Source organism: Vipera berus, assembly GCF_964194415.1.
Source record: "Vipera berus genome assembly, chromosome: 2".
Classification (NCBI taxonomy): Eukaryota; Metazoa; Chordata; class Lepidosauria; order Squamata; family Viperidae; genus Vipera; species Vipera berus.
In genome coordinates, this window is record NC_138203.1 from 190,563,096 (window position 1) to 190,585,838 (window position 22,743).

Consider the following 22,743-nt stretch of genomic DNA (forward strand, 5'->3'; position numbering starts at 1 on the left):
TGCATCAAGCTGGCTTTCATGCGTTACTTAACCTGTACAATATATCTGCGTTCATCCTTATGTGTGTTGTGTATGTAAAACCGAAAGCGTCCTAAAAACAATTTATAATTTGTTATACAAGTGTGCTTATTGAGCACCATTTGAGCCACCATTTACACAATATACATTTAGTTGGCATCTGTTGCTATCTGTTACTGTCAGTTGCCATTCTGAACTGGAACTGAAATGTTTGCAATTTTTTTCCAATATTTTCACTCCTTCAAGGCAGTGTTAACCTGCCATGTTTTCTTGGCAAGACTTTCAGAAGTGAATTGCCATTACCTTTTTCTTAGGAGAAAGTAACTGGCCCGAGATCACCCATGATCACGGTTTCCTAATTTATAGTGCTTTAACCATTGTACTAAACTGATGGTCCTTTTCTTATTCTAACATTTATAAAGTGATTGAAGAGAAAAATAACCGGGGGGGGGGGGGGGGAAGCATTTTCCAAACTTGAAGGAGTTCCTGCTTTCAACTAGTATGCTAAAAGATGCCAGTGAACAGATAGAAACCAATTCAAAGAAACCAGAACAAAGATGGAAAGAGTAAATTGCAATTCTGTACATTAGAGTTATCGGTATCCAGGATACCTTAGATTAGAATATTTTCCATACTCACAGGAATCTTTAATATTAGATGGTTAGAGCAGCACTCTAGTTATCACCAGGTTGATAATAGGCATGGATTTAGTTACAACAACAAGTTCAATGTTGGAATATTTGAAAGGGCAGACTGGGGACACATCATCCTGGAAGAGGTCTATTTGGGTGATTACTGAAGTTTGACACTGACTTGATGTCACATCATCAATCACACAGAATAATAACTATTAACATTCTCTATTGCATCTCTTAAATAGTGAAGAACATATCAGTTTGATCTATCACCCATAATGTTCTAAAATTATCCCTTTTGTGTTGCATCACTGTTTGTTCTTATTTTTGACAAGTATGATTTTTACCATTGAAATAACTCTCAATACAGACTTTATTTTTGCTTAGTAGGGGTAATATAACTTAATATTGCCTTTAGTTTACTGTAGAATTTGTAGAATTATAGAATTTTTTTAATCGTAAGCATTCTTATCTTTTAGTTTGAAAGCTATATTTTTTCTCTCAGTACAACATGGAAAGCCTCCATCAAAATTTAAAATTTAAAAGTGAACTATTAGTTATTTTTCCAGGCTAAGAGTGTTGCTATTCCCCTTGGAAGATTTCCTACAATCATAGTTCGGCTATACAAGGAACAGAATCTATCAACTCATGAAAAGAGGTGTTCTTGTTTTTATCTGGATCATTCTTACTTGTTTTTATAGCACTTAATGAGATAGAGGAGGTGGCACAAGAAGATGGAATGGCCTTGGTGGAGAGCCACAGTGAAGCAATTGCAACTAATCAAGCACTTCTTCCCATGGAAATTGATGAAGAACAAGCAGGTAAATTTCACGTCCACATACTTCCCTTATTGTTTCACTGTTGTTGTTGTTGTTAGTTGCGAAGTCGTGTCCGACCCATCGCGACCCTATGGACAATGTTCCTCCAGGCCTTCCTGTCCTCTATGGACAATGTTCCTCCAGGCCTTCCTGTCCTTCCTTGTTTCACTAGTTGCATGCAAATAAGTTTATTGCTGCTAAGGTTCACCAAGATAGTATTACTATCAGAATAAATTGTACAGTTTAAAGTGCCATAGTTTGAACTTAAACACTTGATATTGACATTAGTTGCTTTCAAATATTAAATCATTTTTTGTACAGAAATTTGATTTTTGTACAAAAAAATTATTTACAGTAATTTTTAGATTACTTTGGAAATAGATCGTTGAGTGAACTGATTGAGTAAGTGCCATCAAGTAATTTTCGACTCCTGATGATTACATAGATTTTCCTATATTGCTGATGTGAAGGTTGAGATACATTGCTAAAACATAAGTTTATTTATATTAAATTGCGTTATACATATATACTAAGTTAATAGTTCTAGCAAGATACAAACTTTGGATTTCAAGTTTGCACTGCTGCCTGGTATACCACATTAATCTTGTTCTGACTGCCAAAACACTTACTAGTTTACTATTCAGTTGAGATACAATTATGCATCTCTTTTTCTTTTCTTTTTTTTTTGGATTAGGGTTGTGCAGAGATCCTTTACAAATGTATTTCCTGGCCAAGAAAACATTGCTTACAACCAACAAGAAGGCTTTTAGTAACCTCTAGTTGTCATTGTGATATCTTATAGCTTTCATTTTACCCTCTTTTTTGGTATATTTATGTGACAGAATACATTTTCATCATTTTACAAATAGATAGCTGGATTAATCTAATTGCATTGTATGGTACTAATTGATTGTGGCAGGAAGGAACTAACAGAAGACTTGAACATCAAAAAACAAAACCTAATTTGCCTAATCATGTGAAGGACTCAGACTAGGTAGAGATTAGAGTCATATGTGCAATGCGATCTCTCTCTAGCCTCCACTTGGGTGGTCTGAAGGGTTACTACCCTTGTATGTGCCCTCTGAATATCAACAGGGCCTGAAGAAAGCAAGAAAGTAAATCACAACAATAGTTTTGTTTGCATTCATGTAAATATGTGCATAGTTCTCTTCAGACCTCCCACCTGAATGTTTGGAAGCAGTGGTGAATCTGCTTTTTTTTAAAGACCTCAATATGTCCAGATGAATGTCTAAAGGAGAGTTGGGAAGCATTCCAACTTGATACAAAACAGAGTACACACTGTGTTTTGTGTTTATTCCTCTCTATGATGTTTGAGGGGAACTTGAAGAAGAGAAAAACACACATATGAACTGCAGAAACTCCTTTGGGTAGGTATTCCAAACCACAATACAAATCCCAGCTAGTTTAGATAGTATACTAGAATTACAAGTTCAATCTTGGTGAGTCATGACTTAAGAAACCAGAATAATCGATTATTTATGTTTGCGTCTTTTTCAGGACCTAGTGGTCTGCAGCCTAGTGTAAACCTAGCACCTATTACAGTGCACGATTCAGACAGTGAAGATGAAGATGAAAACATCGCAAGATCCTGTATCACAAACAGCATTGCACAAAGTTACTCAGATGGAGAGGAAAGAGTTAGGGATCCAGTGGAAAACCAGGAACCCTTAGGTGCGAGTTTTAATTTTCTTGTGTATGTAGAATATGTTGTATTCTGTATTACAAAATGGATCTGTGTAGTGCTTCAAATTCTGTTGAGAAATTTTGCAATACCAAAGCATTTGGAAAACTAAATGCACCAGTATAGAATAGGTAGCACTTGGCTCAACAATAACTGTGAGAAGGAATTAGGAATCCTAGTGGACAATCACTTAGCTATGAAATAGCAGTGTGCTGCAGCTCCCAAAGAAAGCCAGTGCAGTCCTAGGCTGCATCAACAGAAGGATAGTACAAAGATCATGTGAAGTGTTAATACTGCTTTGTACTGCAATGGTAAGACCAGGCTTGGAATATTGCATCCAGTTTTGGTCACCACGATACAGAAAAGATGTTGAGATTCTAGAAAGAGTGCAAAGAAGAACAACAAAGATGTTTAGGGAACTGGAGACTAAAACATACAATGAACAGTTGTGAGAACTGGGTATGTCTAGTCTGATGAAGAGCAGGACTAGAGGTGACATGATAGCAGTCTTCCAATATCTGAGGTTTTGTGGTTTTTATCTATTTGTGTATTGTCCAAGTCACTTGGTGAGAAGGGCAGTTACTTATATTTGATTAATAATAAATATGATTGCTTTTCAAGTTCTATTTTAATAGATGTTCATACTTTTTGAAGAAGCAGGGTTTGAATACAGCTTTGATCACCTAGCATTGTTCAATAAAGATTCCTTTCAGAATTAATATCGGAGTAAAAATCTATGCACTAGTGAAACTCTTCTGTTCGATAGTTCTAACCATTATTTGGGCAAATCGTGCATTACAGGGCACCAATTTTTTGAATCAATGTTCCTCAAATGGGCTGATTTAAAAAAAAACAAACAAACCAGGGCCCATGTTTCAGTGTTGCTGTGCAGCCATACTACCATGGTCACATGATTATCTTTTCAACACTCCCTGCCAGTTTGTACAAGGAAAACCAATGGGGAAGCCAACGGGAAGTGGGGAATTGGTTTGGTTCCCACTGCTCTTTTGCCTGCCTGAGGTCATTCTGTTTCTCTGTTTAGGTGAGGAAATGTCTCTGAAACGATGACCCAGCAGATTATAGGTTGTCTATTTTGTTTTAAAAGGAGTTTAGAATTCAATCCAGTCAATGAATTGTATTTTGAGTTTAACCAGAGCTTGCAATTTTAATTAAATTAGGTAGGATATTAAGCCGAAGTTTGAGAGATCAAAGTTTGTACATAGGAAGACCCTGTCTTTTCAAGTGGCTGTTTTCTCCCTCCTCTTGGGTTTTAACGAGGTGACAGTGCGTGTTTCAGAAATTATACAGATTCATTTGCAATAATCTGAAGTAAGCTTTTACTGCAATTTGTAAAATGCTTGATATGTTCATATTTGTTTCAGAATGATAATCTGACAGATATACGATGCCTTGCAGAATTCTAATTATATTAATACCAAGTATATTTGTTCTCTTCACTTGTTTTGAAGTAACATATACGGCGCACTTAGCATTTTTGTTATATAAACTATAATAGTTATAGAAAAGGATGATGAAATAGGTAATCTTAGGTGTTTCTAGGCATTTCAAACCCTCACTATGTTTAGTAAATTTACAAATGGCTTAACATTTAAACTTTAGGTGTGTTTATGGGGGCGGGAGAGACTATTAATACTTCACTAATTTCAGGAAGTTTTTAAAACGAGTGGATGGATTTCCAGGGGCCCATGAGTTTGGATGGGGAAAAATATTACAGTGAGAGGTCCTTGGTGCTCTCAGAGCTTGGTTGTTTTCTTGCAGACTTTTCATTGCCCAAACTAGGGTAATAAAAACATCACTAGTGCTGATGATGATGTTATCCAGTTTGGATAATGAAATATCTGTAAGGCTCAAGGTATCAAAGCCTCCTCATTTCAACCCTGAGCCACAAAAATGACAACTTTACTTTTCTTACCTCTAACTGAAATGTAGCGTTTCCAACAGAATAATTTATGGCCTTTAAATTCCAAAAGCCATTTGTTAATTTCAATAAACCTCACTATCTATTAAAAAATTATTTGATTTTTTTTTATTTTTTTTTTATAACTATGGCAATCCCAGTTGCAATAGTTACACAGGACCCTTCTCCTGCCCTGACAAATTGCCTGCACTTCAGCTATCCCCATCTCTGCCCTTTTGACCACCCTCACTCTACCGCCTACCTCTGCTGTCCTCTGCCATCTACTTCCTGTCCCTACAATGCTTTTTATCCTGGGTTTTCTACTCTAGTGAGCTTAAGACCTACCTTTCTGTGTCCTGGTAATTGTGTGTGTTGCAGGCTTTGCCTTACTTTACTCTTCTGCTTTTCCGATATTGCAGCTGTGAGTGGTAAAGGCAAAGCTCCACTGCGGAAAAGATGCAGTGCCAGTCGGGTGAAGCTTTTTCTTTCTGAGGAGAGCAGCTGTGAAAAGGGCTGTCAAGTCACGAGTGAGCAGATTAAAGCAGATATGAAAGCAGCCAGTGATGTGACCACAGAAAAAAATAAAAACAAAGATTGTAACCCAAGCTGTGGTGGGGACACTGGAACTCCAGGAAGCTCGTCCGCTGCTGCTTCTCAAAGCCTGGAAGATGTCAGGAAAGCAGATAGCTCTAATGAGTCCCTTTCTCTAGCTGCAGAGGATTCTGGGAAATGTCTCTGTAGGAATGAAGATTCCGTTGAGCGGGATGATGAAGATAATTCTTTATGCTCCAGGTGTTCCTGCTATGTGCCTCAGAGCCAGCAAAAGAGAACTAACGGAGCTTTTGATGATGAATCTCCATCTACCAGTGGAGCCCGTGGTACAAATGGGCCATCTGTGGGAGGAGCAGAACTTTCTCTGAGAACTTTAGCAAACTGTGATTCCTCAGGGGAAGCCAGCAATGAGAGGACTAATGAGTGTGTCTGTGAGATTGCTAATGAGGAGGGCAGTACTTTACAGCAAGCAAGGTTTGAAATGGAATACAATGAAGATTATCCTCGTAGGCCTTTAACAAGAGCCAGAAGTAGACTTTCCCATGTGCCTTTGGTGTCTCAGCCAGGTAAGATTACATTATGTAGATGTCTTGTATGAATTGTCTTGCTTTGTCACCCTAGCTCCAAGGGAGAGTAGAATACAAAAGCAATATATTAGCAGAAATGCCTTCTTAAAATTATTAGCCCAATTCTTGTATTAACAGATCTGCATATGAATAGAAATGTAAGAATGATAGCTGCTTTGGGATGACATTTTTGAGTTGATTTCATATAGGAGTCCTATTATGGTATTGCATTGTATTTCTGTACTTGTTTTCATCGGTATACTTCTTTCAATGATATTCTCTAACCACTTTAATATGACTCCCACAGAACCTATACTGTATGTTTCCTAAGCATTTTAACAATGTTGAATACATTCCCAGTAAGGTGAACCACCCCTTTATGGATTACTGCCTTGTCGTGACGAAGGGGCTTGCATAACTCAATGAAGCTATGAGCTATGCCGTGCAGGGCCACCCAAGACGGAAAGGTCGTAGCAGAGAGTTCTCACAAAATGTGATACACTGGAGAAGGAATTGGCAACCCACTCCAGTATCTTTACCATGAAAACCCTATGGACAGTACCAAAAGGCAAAATGATATGACGCTGGAAGATGAGCCCCTCAGGTCGGAAGGCGTCCAATATGCTACTAGGGAAGAGCAGAGGGCTAGTACTAGTAGCGCCAGAAAGAATGAAGCGACTGGGCCAAAGCCGAAAGGACGCTCAGCTGTGGATGCATCTTTTGGTGAAAGGAAAGTCCGATGCTGTAAAGATTTTTTTCTCCATAGGAACCTGGAATGTAAGATCCATGAATCAAAGAAAGCTGGACGTGGTCAAACGAGATGACAAGACTGAACATCGACATCTTAGGAATCAGCAAACTAAAATGGACAGGAATGGGTGAATTTAATTCAGATGACCATCAGGTATACTACTGCGGGCAAGAATCCCTCAGTAGAAATGGAGTAGCCTTCATAGTCAATAAAAAAGTAGGAAAAGCAATACTGGGATACAACTCCCAAAATGACAGAATGATCTCGGTGCGAATCCAAGGCAAACCATTCAATATCACAGTAGTCCAAGTCTGTTCCCCAACTACCAGTGCTGAAGAGGATGAAATTGACCGGTTCTACAGCACCTTATAGAACTAACACCAAAAAATGATGTCCTTATCATCATGGGGGATTGGAATGCTAAAGTAGGAAGCCAAAAGATAACCAGAATTACAGGCAAGTTTGGCCTTGGAGTACAAAATGAAGCGGGCACAGGCTGATAGAATTTTGTCAAGAGAATACGATGGTTATAGCAAACACTCTGTTCCAACAACCCAAGAGACGGCTCTACACATGGACATCACCAGACGGCCAACACAGAAATCAGATTGACACTGCTCTGCAGCCAAAGATGGAGAAGCTCTATATAGTCAGTAAAAACAAGACCAGGAGCTGACTGTGGCTCAGATCATGAGCTTCTTGTGGCAAAATTTAGGCTTAAACTGAAAAAAGTAGGGGAAAGCACTAGGCCCCTCAGATATGAACTAAATCATATCCCTGATGAATACACAGTAGAGGTGACAAATAGATTTAAGGAATTAAGAGCCTTGATGGAGCAGTGGGCTAATGCCTCCTTAAGTAACACCAGCTGCCTGCAATTAGTGCAGGTTCGAGTCCCACCAGGCTCAAGGTTGACTCAGCCTTCCATCTTTCTGAGGTAGGTAAAATGAGGACCCAGATTGTTGGGGGCAATAAGCTGACTTTGTAATAATGCCGCTTGGGGGGGGGGGAAGCCCTAATAAGCAGGCATATACATAGAATGAAGGCTATTGCTAAGCACATTGATTTGTGCTTTAGATTGTAAGTCGCCCTGAGTCTTCGGAGAAGGGTGGGATATAAGTGGGATTTTAAAAAAAATATCTGATAGACATAGTGCCTGAAGAATTATGGACGGAGGTTTGCAACATTGTACAAGAGGTAACAACTAAAACGATCCCAAAGAAGAAGAAATGCAAGAAAGCAAAATGGCTGTTTGAGGAAGCTTTGCAAATAGCTGAGGAAAGAAGGGAAGCGAAAGGCAAGGGAAAAAGAGAAAGATACACCCAATTGAATGCAGAATTCCAGAGAATAACTAGAAGAGATAAGAATGCCTTCTTAAATGAACAATGCAAAGAAATAGAAGAAAACAATAGAATAGGGAGGACCAGAGATCTCTTCAAGAAAATTGGAGATATGAAGGGAACGTTTCATGCAAAAATGGGCATGATAAAGGACCAAAATGGCAGGGACCTAACAGAGGTAAAAGAGATTAAGAAGAGGTGGCAAAACTACACAGAAGAACTATATAAGAATGAGCTTAATGTGGTCACTGACCCCAAGCCAGACATCCTAGAATGTGAAGTGAAGTGGGCCTTAGGAAAGCTGAGCAACAACAAAGCTAGTGGAGGTGACAGTATTCCAGCTGAGCTATTCAAAATCTTAAAAGATGATGCAGTAAAAGTGCTACACTCAATTTGCCAGCAAATTTGGAAAACTCAACAGTGGCCACAGGATTGGAAAAGAGAGTTTACATTCCAATTCCAAAGAAAGGCAATGCCAAAGAATGTTCAAACTATTGCACCATTGCTCTCATTTCACATGCTAGTAAAGTTATGCTTAAAATCCTACAAGCTAGACTCCAGCAGTATGTGGATTGAGAACTACCAGAAGTACAGGTAGGATTTCGAAGAGGCAGAAGAACTAGAGATCAAATTGCCAACATACACTGGATCATGGAGAAAGCTAGGGAGTTCCAGAAAAACATCTACTTCTGCTTCATTGACTATGCTAAAGCCTTTGATTGTGTGGATCACAACAAATTGTGGCAAGTTCTTAAAGAATGGGAGTACCAGAACATCTTATTTGTCTCTTGAGAAACCTATATGCGGGCCAAGAAGCAACAGTGAGAACTGGACACGGAACCACTGATTGGTTCAAAATTGGGAAATGAGTCTGGCAAGGCTGTACACTGTCACCCTACCTATTTAACTTATATGCAGAGCAGATCATGAGAAAGGCAGGGCTAGATGAATCAAAAGTTGGAATTAAGATTGCCGGGAGAAATATCAAGTTAGGCTTATTTTCGGGGTAAGTCTTAATTTCGGGTAAACACGGTAGTTCTTAATATTTTTGTCACATTGGCCACTGCCCACCATTCTGAAATTGATTTTGGAATCTTAATTCTGTCTAGCAATTTTTAAGAAAAACTTCAAGATACATCAATATTGTAAGTATTTTAAAAGTGTCACAACTATATTTTATTTTATTTTATTTTATTTATTATTTTATTTTATTTTATTTTATTTATTTTGCCTTATTAGAAGCAGCCAAACCAAAGTCTCGACATTCAGTGAAGAGAAAACGGACAGCTGACAAGTCCACAAGCACCAGTGATCCTGTGATTGAGGATGACCACATCCAGGTGAGTATTTTGAATCAGAATTATGGACAATCAGTCACATTCAAGATAATTGAAACTTGTCTTTTGTAAAGATATTTTCTTGCTAAGTTGTTTGCATACAATTTACATTTCAGTATCAGCCAGAATAGCCAGTGTTTTCCAGTTAAGAACATTGCAGATGCCAGGAGAGAAGGAAAAATATTTTCTAAGAAAAGAGAATTTCAGTGCTGCCCACATTTTCTCACCCAAATTAGGTGTCCTGACAATAATTTTGACTAGTTAATTGGTTTGGCATGATCCATGTAGTAATTTTTAACTCTCTAAATAAATTCTCTAGGTTTTGACACTAAAATCAAAAAACCTTGTTGGAATCACATTGACTAACTGTGGCATAACAGACCTGGTGCTGAAAGACTGCCCTAAAATGATGTTCATTCATGGTATGTACGTTTTGTTTGTTGAAGCTTGAGAAATGTTGATGAAAATCTGGTTGAACTAATGGAATACTCTTCTTAACAAGCTGAACCATTAATCTCTTTTAAATAAATAAACTAAATATGGTTTCTCACTTCTACAAACGTGATCTATTGGAGGAAATAAAATCAGTAATAAAATATAGAATCATAACGTTAAAAGTGGTAGTTTAGGTCATCAAATTCACTCTCCTTGGTACAGGAGCCCAGGTTAATCCAGCTGCTTGAGTAAATCCCACAAAAGGGTTTTTGCTGCTTCTCTGGTTATTTGGCTCCACCATTATGGACTAAATGCAGTTAAAATGTCACTCATTACCTCTATTCCTAGTTAAATAAATAAAGAGGCTCATGGCATGTAAAGATTTAAAACATTCACACATTTGTCTTGTCCTCAATGACTTCTAGGTCGATGACTCCAAATTTTGCCTTTTCAAAACTGTTAACATCAGGCAAATTAAGCTAAACTTTCATAAAGATGACATTGACAACCTGAGATTAGTTTCTTCATTATGCCTCCCACAGCTGTAATATTAAATGACAAACTTTTTATGTATAATTATTTACTTGGTTGTTTTTCCCTTTTAGCCACCAGGTGTCGTGTCCTTAAGCACTTAAAAGTAGAGAACGCACCCATTGTCAATAGATTTGATTATGCTCAATGCAAGAAATTAAATATGGACCAGGTCCTAGATCAGATACTTCGGATGCCTCCAGAGAGAAACCGGATTATTTACCTTCGTCCAATGCAACAGGTATGTAGCTAGCTTTCACTTAAGCAAAAGAGTTTGTGTATTTTTCTGTACTCTGCTATTTTTATTTGTATTTTAGCATGAAGACTACTAGCACAAACTGACTTTAATGGCATATTTTAATTGGATTTTTATTCACTTTGAACTTCGTTGCACCCTTATCTCAGTACTTCCCAAACCTGGGTAAATTACCCAATTGGGTACAAGTGAGTTTTTTGCGGGTAATGACACACAAATCTATTGCTTATCACAACAGGGACATTTAAATTATGCCCTGTTTACTAAAATAGGGCATACTATAGACAGCGTCCTCTCGTATGGTATTGTGGTTTGGTATGCTGGTCTGACAGCCATGGACAGGAAAGTATTACAGAGGGTGGTGAGCACAGCACAAGACATTGTGGGCTGTTCCCTGACACCACTGGATGACATCGCCAGGGTTCACTGCCTTGGAAGAGTGAGGAAAATTCTCAGGGACGACTCACACCCTGGACGGTATCTCTTCACCCTCCTACCATCGGGTAGGAGATATAGGAATATAGCCAGCCGCACCAACAGGCTGAAAAATAGCTTTTATCCGTGGGCTGTTAGGCTTTTAAATGGGATATAATCTCTGTGAACTTATGCAGAATTGACTTGGGAGGCCAGTGTGTGGTGTAGTTGGTTCACATGGTGTGGTAGGATGGAGGGTTTGTTGTCACTGTGTGTTGGGGGGAGAGAGCACGGGGGGAGGCTCAGCTAATCTCAATGTACACATGTTGTACTTTGACAATAAAGGTTTATTATTATTATTTATTATTATAGATTTTTAAAAAATCTTCAAAAGCATTCTTATAATGGTAAAAATTATCTCTGGTAATTTATTGAAATAACATGGGGATGATTCAATGATATTTTTATAATACATGCAGTCCCCATGTTGCAGTCATTAATTCAGTGACTGTTCGAATTTACAACTGCTGAAGGAAGGATCTTCCGGCCAGTTCCTTGAAGTTCAGTAAGACTTTTTGATAAATGGTCTTGGAGAATGAAGGAAAAAAGGTTGGAAAGCACTATGGTGCATTCTTCATGTTCTTGGAATAAAACTGAGCATAAACATTTTATAAGCTCAGGAAAGTTTTCGGTAGTCTTATGTTCAAATAATAATAAATGAAGTGCAAAATAACAGTGTTGTTTGCACATAGAAATTATTTCCCATCCTAATGCAATATAAATGCAATATAAAATACACACAAGCTTCCTCCAGGTTTTCCTAGGAGGGCATTACAGTGAGATTAATTTCTTTATGATTTTTTTATTCTCCGGAAATTACTTCCTGTCAGTGTTGATGGAATAGTAAACTAGTTAGCAAAGTACTAAATGTGTTTTCTGGCTTTCAGTCAATGTGAAATTGACATGGCAACTCACAAAGTAGAAACCTACCCCTATGAAAGTTTACTACAAGTTCTAAAAATGTTATTAGTTACGTTACTGATACAAGATATGAATCAGTAGTGAAAAAAGACATGCAAAAATCAACTAAAACAGAATATTGGAATACAGTGAATGTATTTAATTTACCAAATAACTGAAAGAATGAAAGGGAAAAAAACTATAACTCTTTTTCTTTTAAAGCAATGACAAGTGATGTTAGAGTTTTGTTTAAAAATGGCAGATTCATAGTCTTAAATTCTCTAGGCCTGATGAGACTGTCTGCAGAAATGTATTTTGCTATTTTCTGTTGTTTCAAGCATGTTGTCCTCATTTTTACAGGTTGACACACTAACTCTTGAGCAAAAAATATTTAGTGGTCCTTACCCATATCATATCTGTGTCATTCATGAATTCAGTAACCCTCCAAATGTTCGCAATAAAGTCCGGATTCGCAGCTGGATGGACACAATAGCAAATATCAATCAGTAAGTCAGCTAGCCATGTGTTCTCTTATTGCCAAATGTTTGTGTTTCTGTTTGTATGTGTACACGCATATGCACTTCTGTCCCACTCAATTGTGATTCAGTTGAATGGGCCAGAAGACTTCCAGCTTTAAGATAATAGCATTAATTTTTCAATAAAACAGTTGGCCTAATTTGGCTTAGGAAGAAGAAGCCTGAAATATTAATATTAACTAATATTAAACAACTTTTGAAAGATTCTGATGTTTCGGAGTTTTAAGAAGAATAGTACTGGTAGTAGTAATTATTATTTAAACTTGTACAATGCTGCCCAACTTGCAGTGGCTTTGAGCACCTTACAACAATCAAAGAAATTATAATCAAATCAATAAAATATAAAAGTTAAATATGAAACATGGCATGCATGATGAAATGAAGGATCTCTTCCTGGCCAAAGGCCTGGGTGAAGAGTCAGTACATTCATTCATTCATACAGACATGTATAGTTTGTGTCTATTTGTGGATGAGTAGATATCTATATTAATAATTAGGCATCCTTCAACATTTATAATGATTTGTGTTTTCTTTCTTAGTGGCATGCTATAATTCTCTCAGACAGCAGACAGAATAGCCAATAGTCAGATTATGGGAAGTGTCCAGAATATATGGCAATATTGGTTGAACATGTCTAGGATATACAGTAGTGCTGAGGCCATTTCATAGCTTCCTTTGGATGAATCTTATTTTAATGATGTACCATTGTCTTCAGGTGTAAGGTACATTACAATTAAATTCCACCTTTAAAATTGGATTTAAATATCCTTTTTCCTAATTCTTTCAGCTTATATTTTACACATTGGAGTAAGGTTAAATGACATTCTAGCACAGCTATACTTCTTACTTTATTGCCTGTAACAGTAGTCCATAAATTGATTCCCTTTTATGTTCTGAAATTACCTTGAATATTTACTTAAGTAATAAGATTGGATCTAAATTGAAAAAGTAGATAGAATATATGGAACTTGAAGGCCAACAACTGCCAACCAATATGGGAGGCTGGGAATCATAAGAGTTAGATACAGCTACAGAGTGTCAGTTTGCCAACGATCTGTTTATAATTTCAATCTCTTAGGTTGCTTTTGATAAATATCCCATTTATTTTCATGTGTTTTCTTCATTTGGTCCTTCAGAGAGCTTATTAAATATGAATTCTTTCCTGAAGCCACACGAACGGAAGACGATCTAAAAAAATATACAAGATATCCCTGGGGGAGAGACATTTACACTCTAGAAGGTAAGTATTATAAAGACCTTGAAAGCAGCTATATAAATTTCTTAAGAAAAGAATCTCAAATTATAACCTGTATGTTAGACAACAAAAATTAGCTCATTCTGACTTTAGAATTATTTTTTAAAAAAGTATGAATTACATTTAAAATCTAAATTATATTTATATTTACATATAAATTATATTTAAAAAATAATTTATTTTTCATGATGAAAATGTGAACATATCTGCCAGAAGAAAAAAATCAGTTGACATATGGATAATACGCATATGATATTGGAAATGTTTTGATTTCCTTTGTTCACTACAGTTCAGCAAGGCAAAATCACAGCACAGGAGAGGAGCAATTTGCTCCCAATACCAGACTTCTCTGAGTTAAAAGTGACATGTGTACCACAACAACATATAATGTAAAGGACATATAAAATATATGTAGGCCATGTTTCACCTACAAATGTGTGGTGCAACTAGTGTATCTCCTCATCTTTCTGTGTATGTCTTGCAAATAACTAAATATCTGTATTATTTTATGAATGCTGCTTCATCAAAGATCTAAGACAATTCAGAGACTATTTTCTGGCTGTTCTAATTGTAGGTATTGTGGATGGAGCTCCCTATTCAATGATAACTGATTTTCCATGGTTGAGGTCCCTAAGGACAGCTGATCCTAATGGCTATGCAAGATATGATTTTGAAGATGATGAAAAGAGTAAGCAAACATTTAGTGCCCTGTGTTTACCAGGGAACCTGAAGCATTGTACAGTAAAGTAGTTTCATCTTAAACAAACATGTAATATATTTACAGTGTTACGGGGAATGTCTTTACCTGTGTATTTCTTACTGATGTATTTATGTAATTGTTTTAAATACTTCCATACTAGTAACACAGAGTTTGAAATGATCACTTAGGCTATTGAGTCCCTCTGTTTCAATATCTAGATCAAAGCATCCATATCCCCAGTAGATAATTGTCTAAACTTGGCTTGATCACAGCCAGTGAAAGTTTCTCATCACTTATCTGGTCAATGGCTTCATGGTGAATTGCACTTAGGGTGTTTCGCCTGTAATTTATATCCCATTATTCTACAACCTGACTTCTGGAATATTAGAGGATATTTGCCCTTCATTATCAATCAAGGCATGCTCATTTGTGAAGCAACTGACAGGAGATGTGTCCATGTTGTAGAGTGCCATACTTGCTTAGCTGTTCACTAGCTGACTTTAAAGCATCAGTTAAAGTAAATTTTGGAATAGCATTTCCAGTCTGCTGATAATAGTTATGTGCCTTGCCCTGCTTGGCTGTGGGGGTATCAGTTGACCTTCCTAAAGAAGTCATATCTGGCTGCAGCAAACTATGGCTTTAGATGGATTTGAGCAATTAGCTGGTGCAATGTGAAATCCAGAATATGAAGATTGTTAGTTTTAGATAAAGAACATAGCTTAGATTTGGTTTTGAATTCCACATAATACCCTAGTTCTTCTTCTTGTTGTTTTTTTAACATTCTTTACCAGTTATGGTAGTTTTAAGTTTTTTAATCTGTAGCAATATGTCAATTGTGGATTTTTCCCCCCATGGTTAATTGAGAAAGGTACTTAGAACACTAAAGTGTAGGAAGGCATTCTAGATGGTGTTTGTATCTTTTCAAATTTTATAGAGGTTTATATGGCATATTGGATTCAAATGCCATTGAAGTTCAAGCAAGAAAGGAAGATCTAATCAAGCTGGGCTTTAAAAGAACATTTATATAATCTCATAATTGCACCAGCTGGTTCAAATCATGATGTTATTAATTTTTCAGTGGCGTAGCCATTTTTCTTACGGTAGATTGCTAAATATGAATGTTTATGTCCGAGATAGCATTTATTCTGGATTTGTTTTAAATTGTCATTCCAGTGACAATTGCATTTGTTTCCATTCTCTTTTTCTTTGCCTCTAAAATTAGCTACTATTTATGCTCCCCGGAGAAAAGGACAACTGTCAGCAGATATCTGCATGGAAACCATAGGTGAAGAGATCTCTGAACTCCGTCAGATGAAGAAAGGGGTATTCCAGAGGGTGGTTGCTATCTTCATCCATTACTGTGATGTTAATGGGGAGCCAGTAGAAGACGATTACATCTGAATGCATCCAGCTGGAAGCTCTCTCAGGCCTTCCTGTGTTTTGACTGGCATTGCCAGCACAGAGACCAGATGGATTTCACCCACGGCTGTAGTGCACTGAGAAGTCTTCGCATTTGTCTGCTTCACAATTATTACCCCAACATCTGTTGGACCGCTGTGTAGTAAATGTATCAGAAGTTGCAGTGAATGCTGAGGACCCTGCATAAAAACCCTCATGAAGTTGACTTTATTTCATATGTTTATATTACGAGATTTAATTAAAATTTTATTTTAATGAAGGCGATTAATTACGGCAAGGCAAAAAAGTGGAATTTCTTAGCTCATATAATTCATAGCAGTATTTTTGTTGGTTTGCCAGAAGTAAAACCCTCCATATGTTGTGTTCAGAAGCCACAGGAGTCTTTTAATCTGTGCCTTCCCCTCCCCTCCTTACACACTTAAGAGTCGATTCTGAGTAAATCTGTTGAACAGCCTTTGAGTCTTGTGCGTTTTTCAAGGGGAAGTGAAGTTGGAAGACCTAAACCAGTGACAAATGGCGGAAGAGGAAAGAGCAGCCATGCAAGCGATTAGCAGAAAACTATCCCCCCCAAAAAAAAAAACCAAATTAAAACCAGTCTGAGTGTTCAAATGAAAGCACTAGTGGACTAGACGGTTCAAGGTAAATAAAAAGCAATAAATTAATAAATGAATTTCCTCTGTTGCAGTTTTCTTCTTCAGTACGTATAACTTTTAGGAAAGGTGCAACTACGTTCTTTTTTTTTTAACTAGTCCACTAGTTTTCTATGTGTGGCTGCTCATGTTACTTTTGCCTGAATTCTGTAATGCTACTTTTTACGTCTGTTTGATTGGATTTACCCAAAACACATTTCATGGGTCCACTTGGAACGATAATTCTGCATAGCTTTTTCAACATCTTCTGACGGGGACTGAAAAGTCTCAAAAAATAATATCTGTGTAATAGCTTGTATGCTTATAACTGGTATCATAGAAGTGAGCTAAACCAAATAATATTGCCAATAGTTATTGTCCTGTCAGAATACTTAATTCATCTGAAGTTTATAGTAATTTACTATATAATAAGTAGGTTAACATTTTGTTCCTATTATGTTGATGATGTGACATTTATTTCTATTATAAGAACAGTCAAAAGAGAAGAATTGCATTTCAGTTCCATTGTTTATTTGCTGTGTTGTGAACAGGGTGTTGTGAACCCTGAAAATGACAACATATTTCTTTCTTCTCTGGAAAGCCTTGAGATAGCTAAATTAGTTGCATAATTAGGCATTTCAAAAACAAGATTACCAGTTCTCTTAAGTAAATATTGACACTAAACATTACATAATCAAGGTTCAAATAAAACACCATTGCTTAATAGCAGTTCAATATGAATAGGTTTCCTGCTCAGCAAGTGGAAATGTATGGTGATTGGTGTCCAATCGTGTTTTTCTATTATGTATGTCTCTAGAGAGCTTATCTCTCTGCTTTTTCATGCTGGTCTGAAGCAATAATTATACTTTTTGCATTCATTAGTGACACTGAGAAGAGAGGTGTGTGAAAGGGAAGAACAAAAAGCATAATCAAGGATTTATTTTCTATATTAGTACAGAACTAAGCCCCGTGATAAAGTTGGCTTCATTTTATTTGTATTTTTTTAATTGTATAAACAATAGTAATTTGTATGTATATTTATCTGTGGTTGAGTTGCGTTTGATGTAAGTGTCAAGTGTTTGCACAAGAGCATATACATATATTGATGTCATCTGAATCCCTTCTATTTTGCTTTTTATAAGAGCAATTAAAAGAATTGAACTTTAACTTTTCAATGGTAACCTTTGAAAGACTGAAGTAACCATTTCAAACCATAAAATCAACTGTATTTCCTTTGCAAGCCTCTTGGACCTAAGTTCATGGTTGATATATTTATAATCTATTATTCCATTAGCAAGTGTTCATCTCTTGTGTTGATACGTTGACTTGAGCAATAGAACACAGGAAATGTCCTCAAGCCCAGCCAACCACGGATATTTTAGTAATCATGTTTATTTTTTGAAAAGGATAATTGTCACTTCTAAAGTCTTTTGCTTATCAGAACTCCTCAACCTTCAAATGTTCAGATGTTCCTCAAAAGTTCTACTGGCACACTTTTAATGATTATTTCTTCTTCCTCTTCCTCTGTATTTGTTTAAAATAAATAAGGCCAGAAGTGGAAGCAAACAGAGAAACGTTTCAGGCTATAAAGAACTTCTGGGCACCCAATAAAAATGTAGAATATTTTAAAAGAACATATAAAATTTGTTATAACCACCTTATGAAATGAACGATACTCTCAGTTGTCTAGTTCCAATTTAAGATGCCAACCCTCTCCCCAAAATTGCACCACAGCAGAAAAATGGATACACATACGGGTGATAAAGCTGTCAGAGGCTCTGCAATTCCGTTCATGCTTGCATTTCGTTTCAAATATAATTTCAACCAAGGAAGGTAAGGTTGCTTGAAAAGCGGTTGTGTCTTTTTCCTGAAGCCAGCTTTTACATTGTCAAACATCCCGAGTTAATTTGGAAAAGATGGGAACATTTCTAAGAGCAAGTGATGTAGCACAATTTTATTTTAAATGCTCCACTGTTTACCAAGAAAGAGCTAATAAAAATATACAGAATCAGATAATGTGGCATTTAGAGCTCCAAATGTTTTTAAAATTGCACCTGTTAATGATTTTCAGGAAAAGATGTTAAACAACTTCCTTAGTTTATTACCAAAACTGAAAGTCTTCATAGGTTGACAGTTGTTCCTTGATTCTATACACAATCTCTCCCAGTTAAAATGTTGCTTTGCCAGCGCTCAGGCAAGGAACCTGAAGGAACAGATGGAGCAGATACAATATTAGAAAGCAAATATTTGTTTAATTCCATGTAGCCACCTGTAAGAGGATATTCGTTAAGGCAGATGACAGCCTACTCCAAATCATATCTCCCATTTCATAGACAGGAACAGGGAACAGTTGACAAAGCAGTCACAGAAGACTATTAATACCCTAGAAGAACTTGGAGAATAGCCAACAAAATATGTCAAGATGAACTTTGCAAATGAGTTACGAAAAAAGATTTTTTTTAAAAAAAAATGTAACTTATGAACCATTTTCATCAGTAAAGTAGAGGAAAGTCTTGAAGCAATATGAAGATCAACAGATCTTGATTTCCTGGAATACAGTTGGAGGTACTGTAAAAGCAACATCTTTGGATTTTGAGATTATTAGCAACTGATTTTGTTAAACTTTTTGAAAATTTTGCGTCCCTCAACAATTACCAAGGGAAAAAAAGATAGCTGAGAAACATTAAGGATTGTGTATGGAATATGACATTGCTGTATTTTGATTCTGCTGTTACTGCTGGTGTTTTTAGTATTGACACTTTATCTGAATACTGAAGCTCTTTATATTTGCCTCAACAGAGATACCCTTCACTTGATACTTTAATATTTTTTTCAAATTTTGTTAATTCAAGAAAATGAATGGGAGGATTAAATATGATCATTCTTAAGTCTGTAGAAGAGAATCTTAAGGCTTTTTCATTACAATGGTAAAAATACAGACTAAAGTTAAAGAGAAGAAGCTGAAAAGGAAAGAGAACATAGGAAAAAGAAAAGAAATATATAAAGATGTGACTTCCAATCTTCATCACAAGTATAAACAAATTTAACAATTCCTTACCCCCTATAAGTTTAAATATATCTTCCTTCATTCCATATCCCATCTTTTATCTATAAGCAAGTTCATAACACATCCACTTTTCAATCCTGGAAACAGCTATAAAGATTTGAAAAAAAAACAACCTTTAACTTTGATCAAATAAACCAGCCTTATATTCCTTACTTCTAACAGTTTTAATCCTTCATTAGATTGAATACTGTTGTAGGATTTTATCTTGATTATTTTTCCCGCTGCACAGATTTCTTCAAGGCTTTAACAGGCTTTGGCTTTTTAATATAATTTTAATTAAAAGTTTTAGAGTATTAAAAACTCCCACTAACTACTAAAAAAGCAGAAAAGGCAAAAGGCAAAAGTGCAAAAAGAAAGAATAAAAAAATAGAAGCTTCTGATTACCTTTGCAACAAATATAGGTACAGTTATAAAGGTATCTCTTATTATGATTATTTAAAAACTTCACTCTTTTCTATTATCCAGATTTTAGTTTTAATCATCAAAAGTACAATTCATAAATGCATTTTGTTCCATTTTATGCAAAAGGTCTATAAAGGGCTTCAATCAACCATAAATGTATATATTGTTTTTTCCCCTCTAATCAAAGAAGTTAATTTAGCCATCTACACAAGTTACATCATCTTCACCAAAACAAGCCCCTTTTGTAGGCCTAATAAAACATTTTCCAGGCCATTGTCATGATTTACAATTTGTATTTTTCCTTTAATTTCCTCAGTTGGTTTCTTGTATATATCCAGCAAAGCATCCTTTTCGAAATCATTTTCACAGCCTTGCCATTTGTGGTTCCACATTCTGTACTTTAGCTATCTTACCTGATAAAAATTTGTTCCATAGCCATCGTTCCTTCATTAACATATTTTAGACATGACCAAGATCTTGAAGGGGCATATAAACATTTGGCTAAATGTGATGCCAGCTCTGTTGCTTTCATTCTATTTCCAAATACAATAATCTTATAAACCTTGGTGAAAAAGAAAAGGTACAGTAGAAGACCTAATTGATCAATACACAGCACTAGCTCAAATAGTCCAGCAAACTAGTTGGCTGCATTCTGTGGTTTGATGGCCCATTATTTTCAGAGAGAAAAATTGCATGCAAAAGTTTAAGATGCTCTAACCATATTAATATGCTTCAGTAAATCCTCTAGTGAACAAAAGCTGAAAAAGCCTCTACATGGTACAACATTATTTTGATGTATATTTTTTTTATTCCTCTGAAATTTTAAAAAAAGTGAATTGTGTCAGATATAGAGGTTTGGACACCCTTTCAGTCAGTGCTTTATAGCACTTCCTTTGGCAGAAATAACAGCTTCAAGATGTTTTCTGTGGTTTGCTAAGAGTCTTTTTATTCTACGTTTTGCAGCTGTTTTCCACTCTTTCTTAAAAACTTTTTTCTCATTTCTCATGCTTGAGCTCTGCCAACTACTCAAGACTTGGGACTGTGAAAATCAATAAATGTTTCATGATGTAGATCTGAGGAAAATTCTTCAAGCCTTTGCCTATTGGGGGATTATTGTTATAGGAAATCGGAATCTCACTGTATTTGTTTGAGCATTTCATTTTCTGTCTTTTTTATTGTCTTCCTGATTACATGTAATGTAAAACTGACAACTGGTCTTTGACCACAAATAAAATGTGTGTGTGTACTTGCCTTTGTATTATCATTTACCATATCACACTTGGCAAACTTTGATTTTTTTTCTGGGGGGGGAGGGATACATAAATTATAGTTTTCAACCCAAGATGAGTCTAATTTCTCGGTAGGAAAGGGCTGGGGGAGATAGTGGTATTTACACACAGGTACTCCTCTTATTTGCAACCACAATTGGGGTCAAAGTTTTATTCATAAGTCGCGTATATGAAGTGACTCAGTTTTACAATCAATTTAAAATGGGCATAAAGCAAGTCACTGTGGATATTAAACTAAACCAGCATATCAAACAACAGTGTTTTACAGGCCATAAGGTAACCTTTCTGAGGCTGTCATAACTATTGTAGTCATGATAGAGGTAGTCCATAACCTATGACCACAATTGAGCCCAAAGTTTATGTTGCTAAGTGAGACATTTGTTAAGTGAGTTTTGCCCCATTTTATGACTTTATTTTTGCCACATTTGTTAAGTGAATCACTGCAGTTGTTAAATTAGTAACACAGTTGGTCAAGTGAATCTGGTTTCCTCATTGACTTTTTTCCATGCCATTGTAACTTCGAACAGTCTCTAAGTGAAGTGTTGTAAGCTGAGGACTACCTGTAGTTTCCCAAACCTGAAACTAAGCTATAACAAAAACATCAGTAAGTTTTATTTTCATGTCATAATAATATATGCTAGACTTGTTTTGAGGAGATCAACCCTGACTGCTCTTTAGAAGGCCAGATCCTGAAGTTGAAACTCAAATACGGTACTTTGGCCACCTAATGAAAAGGAAGGACTCACTGGAGAAGAGCCTAATGCTGGGAAAGATTGAGGGCAATAGAAGAAGGGGACGACAGAGAATGAGGTGGCTGGATGGAGTCACTGAAGCAGTAGGTGTGAGCTTAAATGGACTCCAGAAGATGGTAGAGGACAGGAAGGCCTAGAGGAACATTGGCCATGGGGTCTTGATGGGTTGGACACGACTTCGCCACTAACGAGAACAACAACAACAGACTTGTTTTCCTACCAGAGTAGTAGGAACAGGGAAATTTGGGAACAGGGAAATCTGATCCTAAAGATGGGGTAGCAAAGCGACTTAATGGTATGAATGAACTAGTTTCAAGGGGAATTTTTATGAATTTTAACTTTTGTGTATCTTCTATGTTTCACATATTGTGTCCCAAAATGTTTCTAGATGCTACTTACTCATGGGTCTTCAAACTTGGCCCTTTTATGACTTGTGGACTTCAACTCCCAGAATTCCTCAG

General features: G+C 36.4%; 1 protein-coding gene across 1 annotated transcript in view; it reads left to right on the forward strand.

Moving 5' to 3' along the window:
* FBXO38 (F-box protein 38) overlaps nucleotides 1-21,487 on the forward strand; it is a 38,956-nt gene extending 17,469 nt beyond the window's left edge. The window contains exons 13-22 of the mRNA XM_081318596.1: nucleotides 1,355-1,474; nucleotides 2,990-3,163; nucleotides 5,511-6,209; nucleotides 9,540-9,640; nucleotides 9,957-10,059; nucleotides 10,678-10,844; nucleotides 12,594-12,739; nucleotides 13,906-14,009; nucleotides 14,599-14,712; nucleotides 15,947-21,487. Of these exons, the coding sequence (XP_081174722.1) occupies nucleotides 1,355-1,474; nucleotides 2,990-3,163; nucleotides 5,511-6,209; nucleotides 9,540-9,640; nucleotides 9,957-10,059; nucleotides 10,678-10,844; nucleotides 12,594-12,739; nucleotides 13,906-14,009; nucleotides 14,599-14,712; nucleotides 15,947-16,125 (1,907 nt within the window). The 3' untranslated portion in view covers nucleotides 16,126-21,487. The remainder of the gene's footprint in view (nucleotides 1-1,354; nucleotides 1,475-2,989; nucleotides 3,164-5,510; nucleotides 6,210-9,539; nucleotides 9,641-9,956; nucleotides 10,060-10,677; nucleotides 10,845-12,593; nucleotides 12,740-13,905; nucleotides 14,010-14,598; nucleotides 14,713-15,946) is intronic.
* The last annotated feature ends 1,256 nt before the right edge of the window (nucleotides 21,488-22,743 follow it).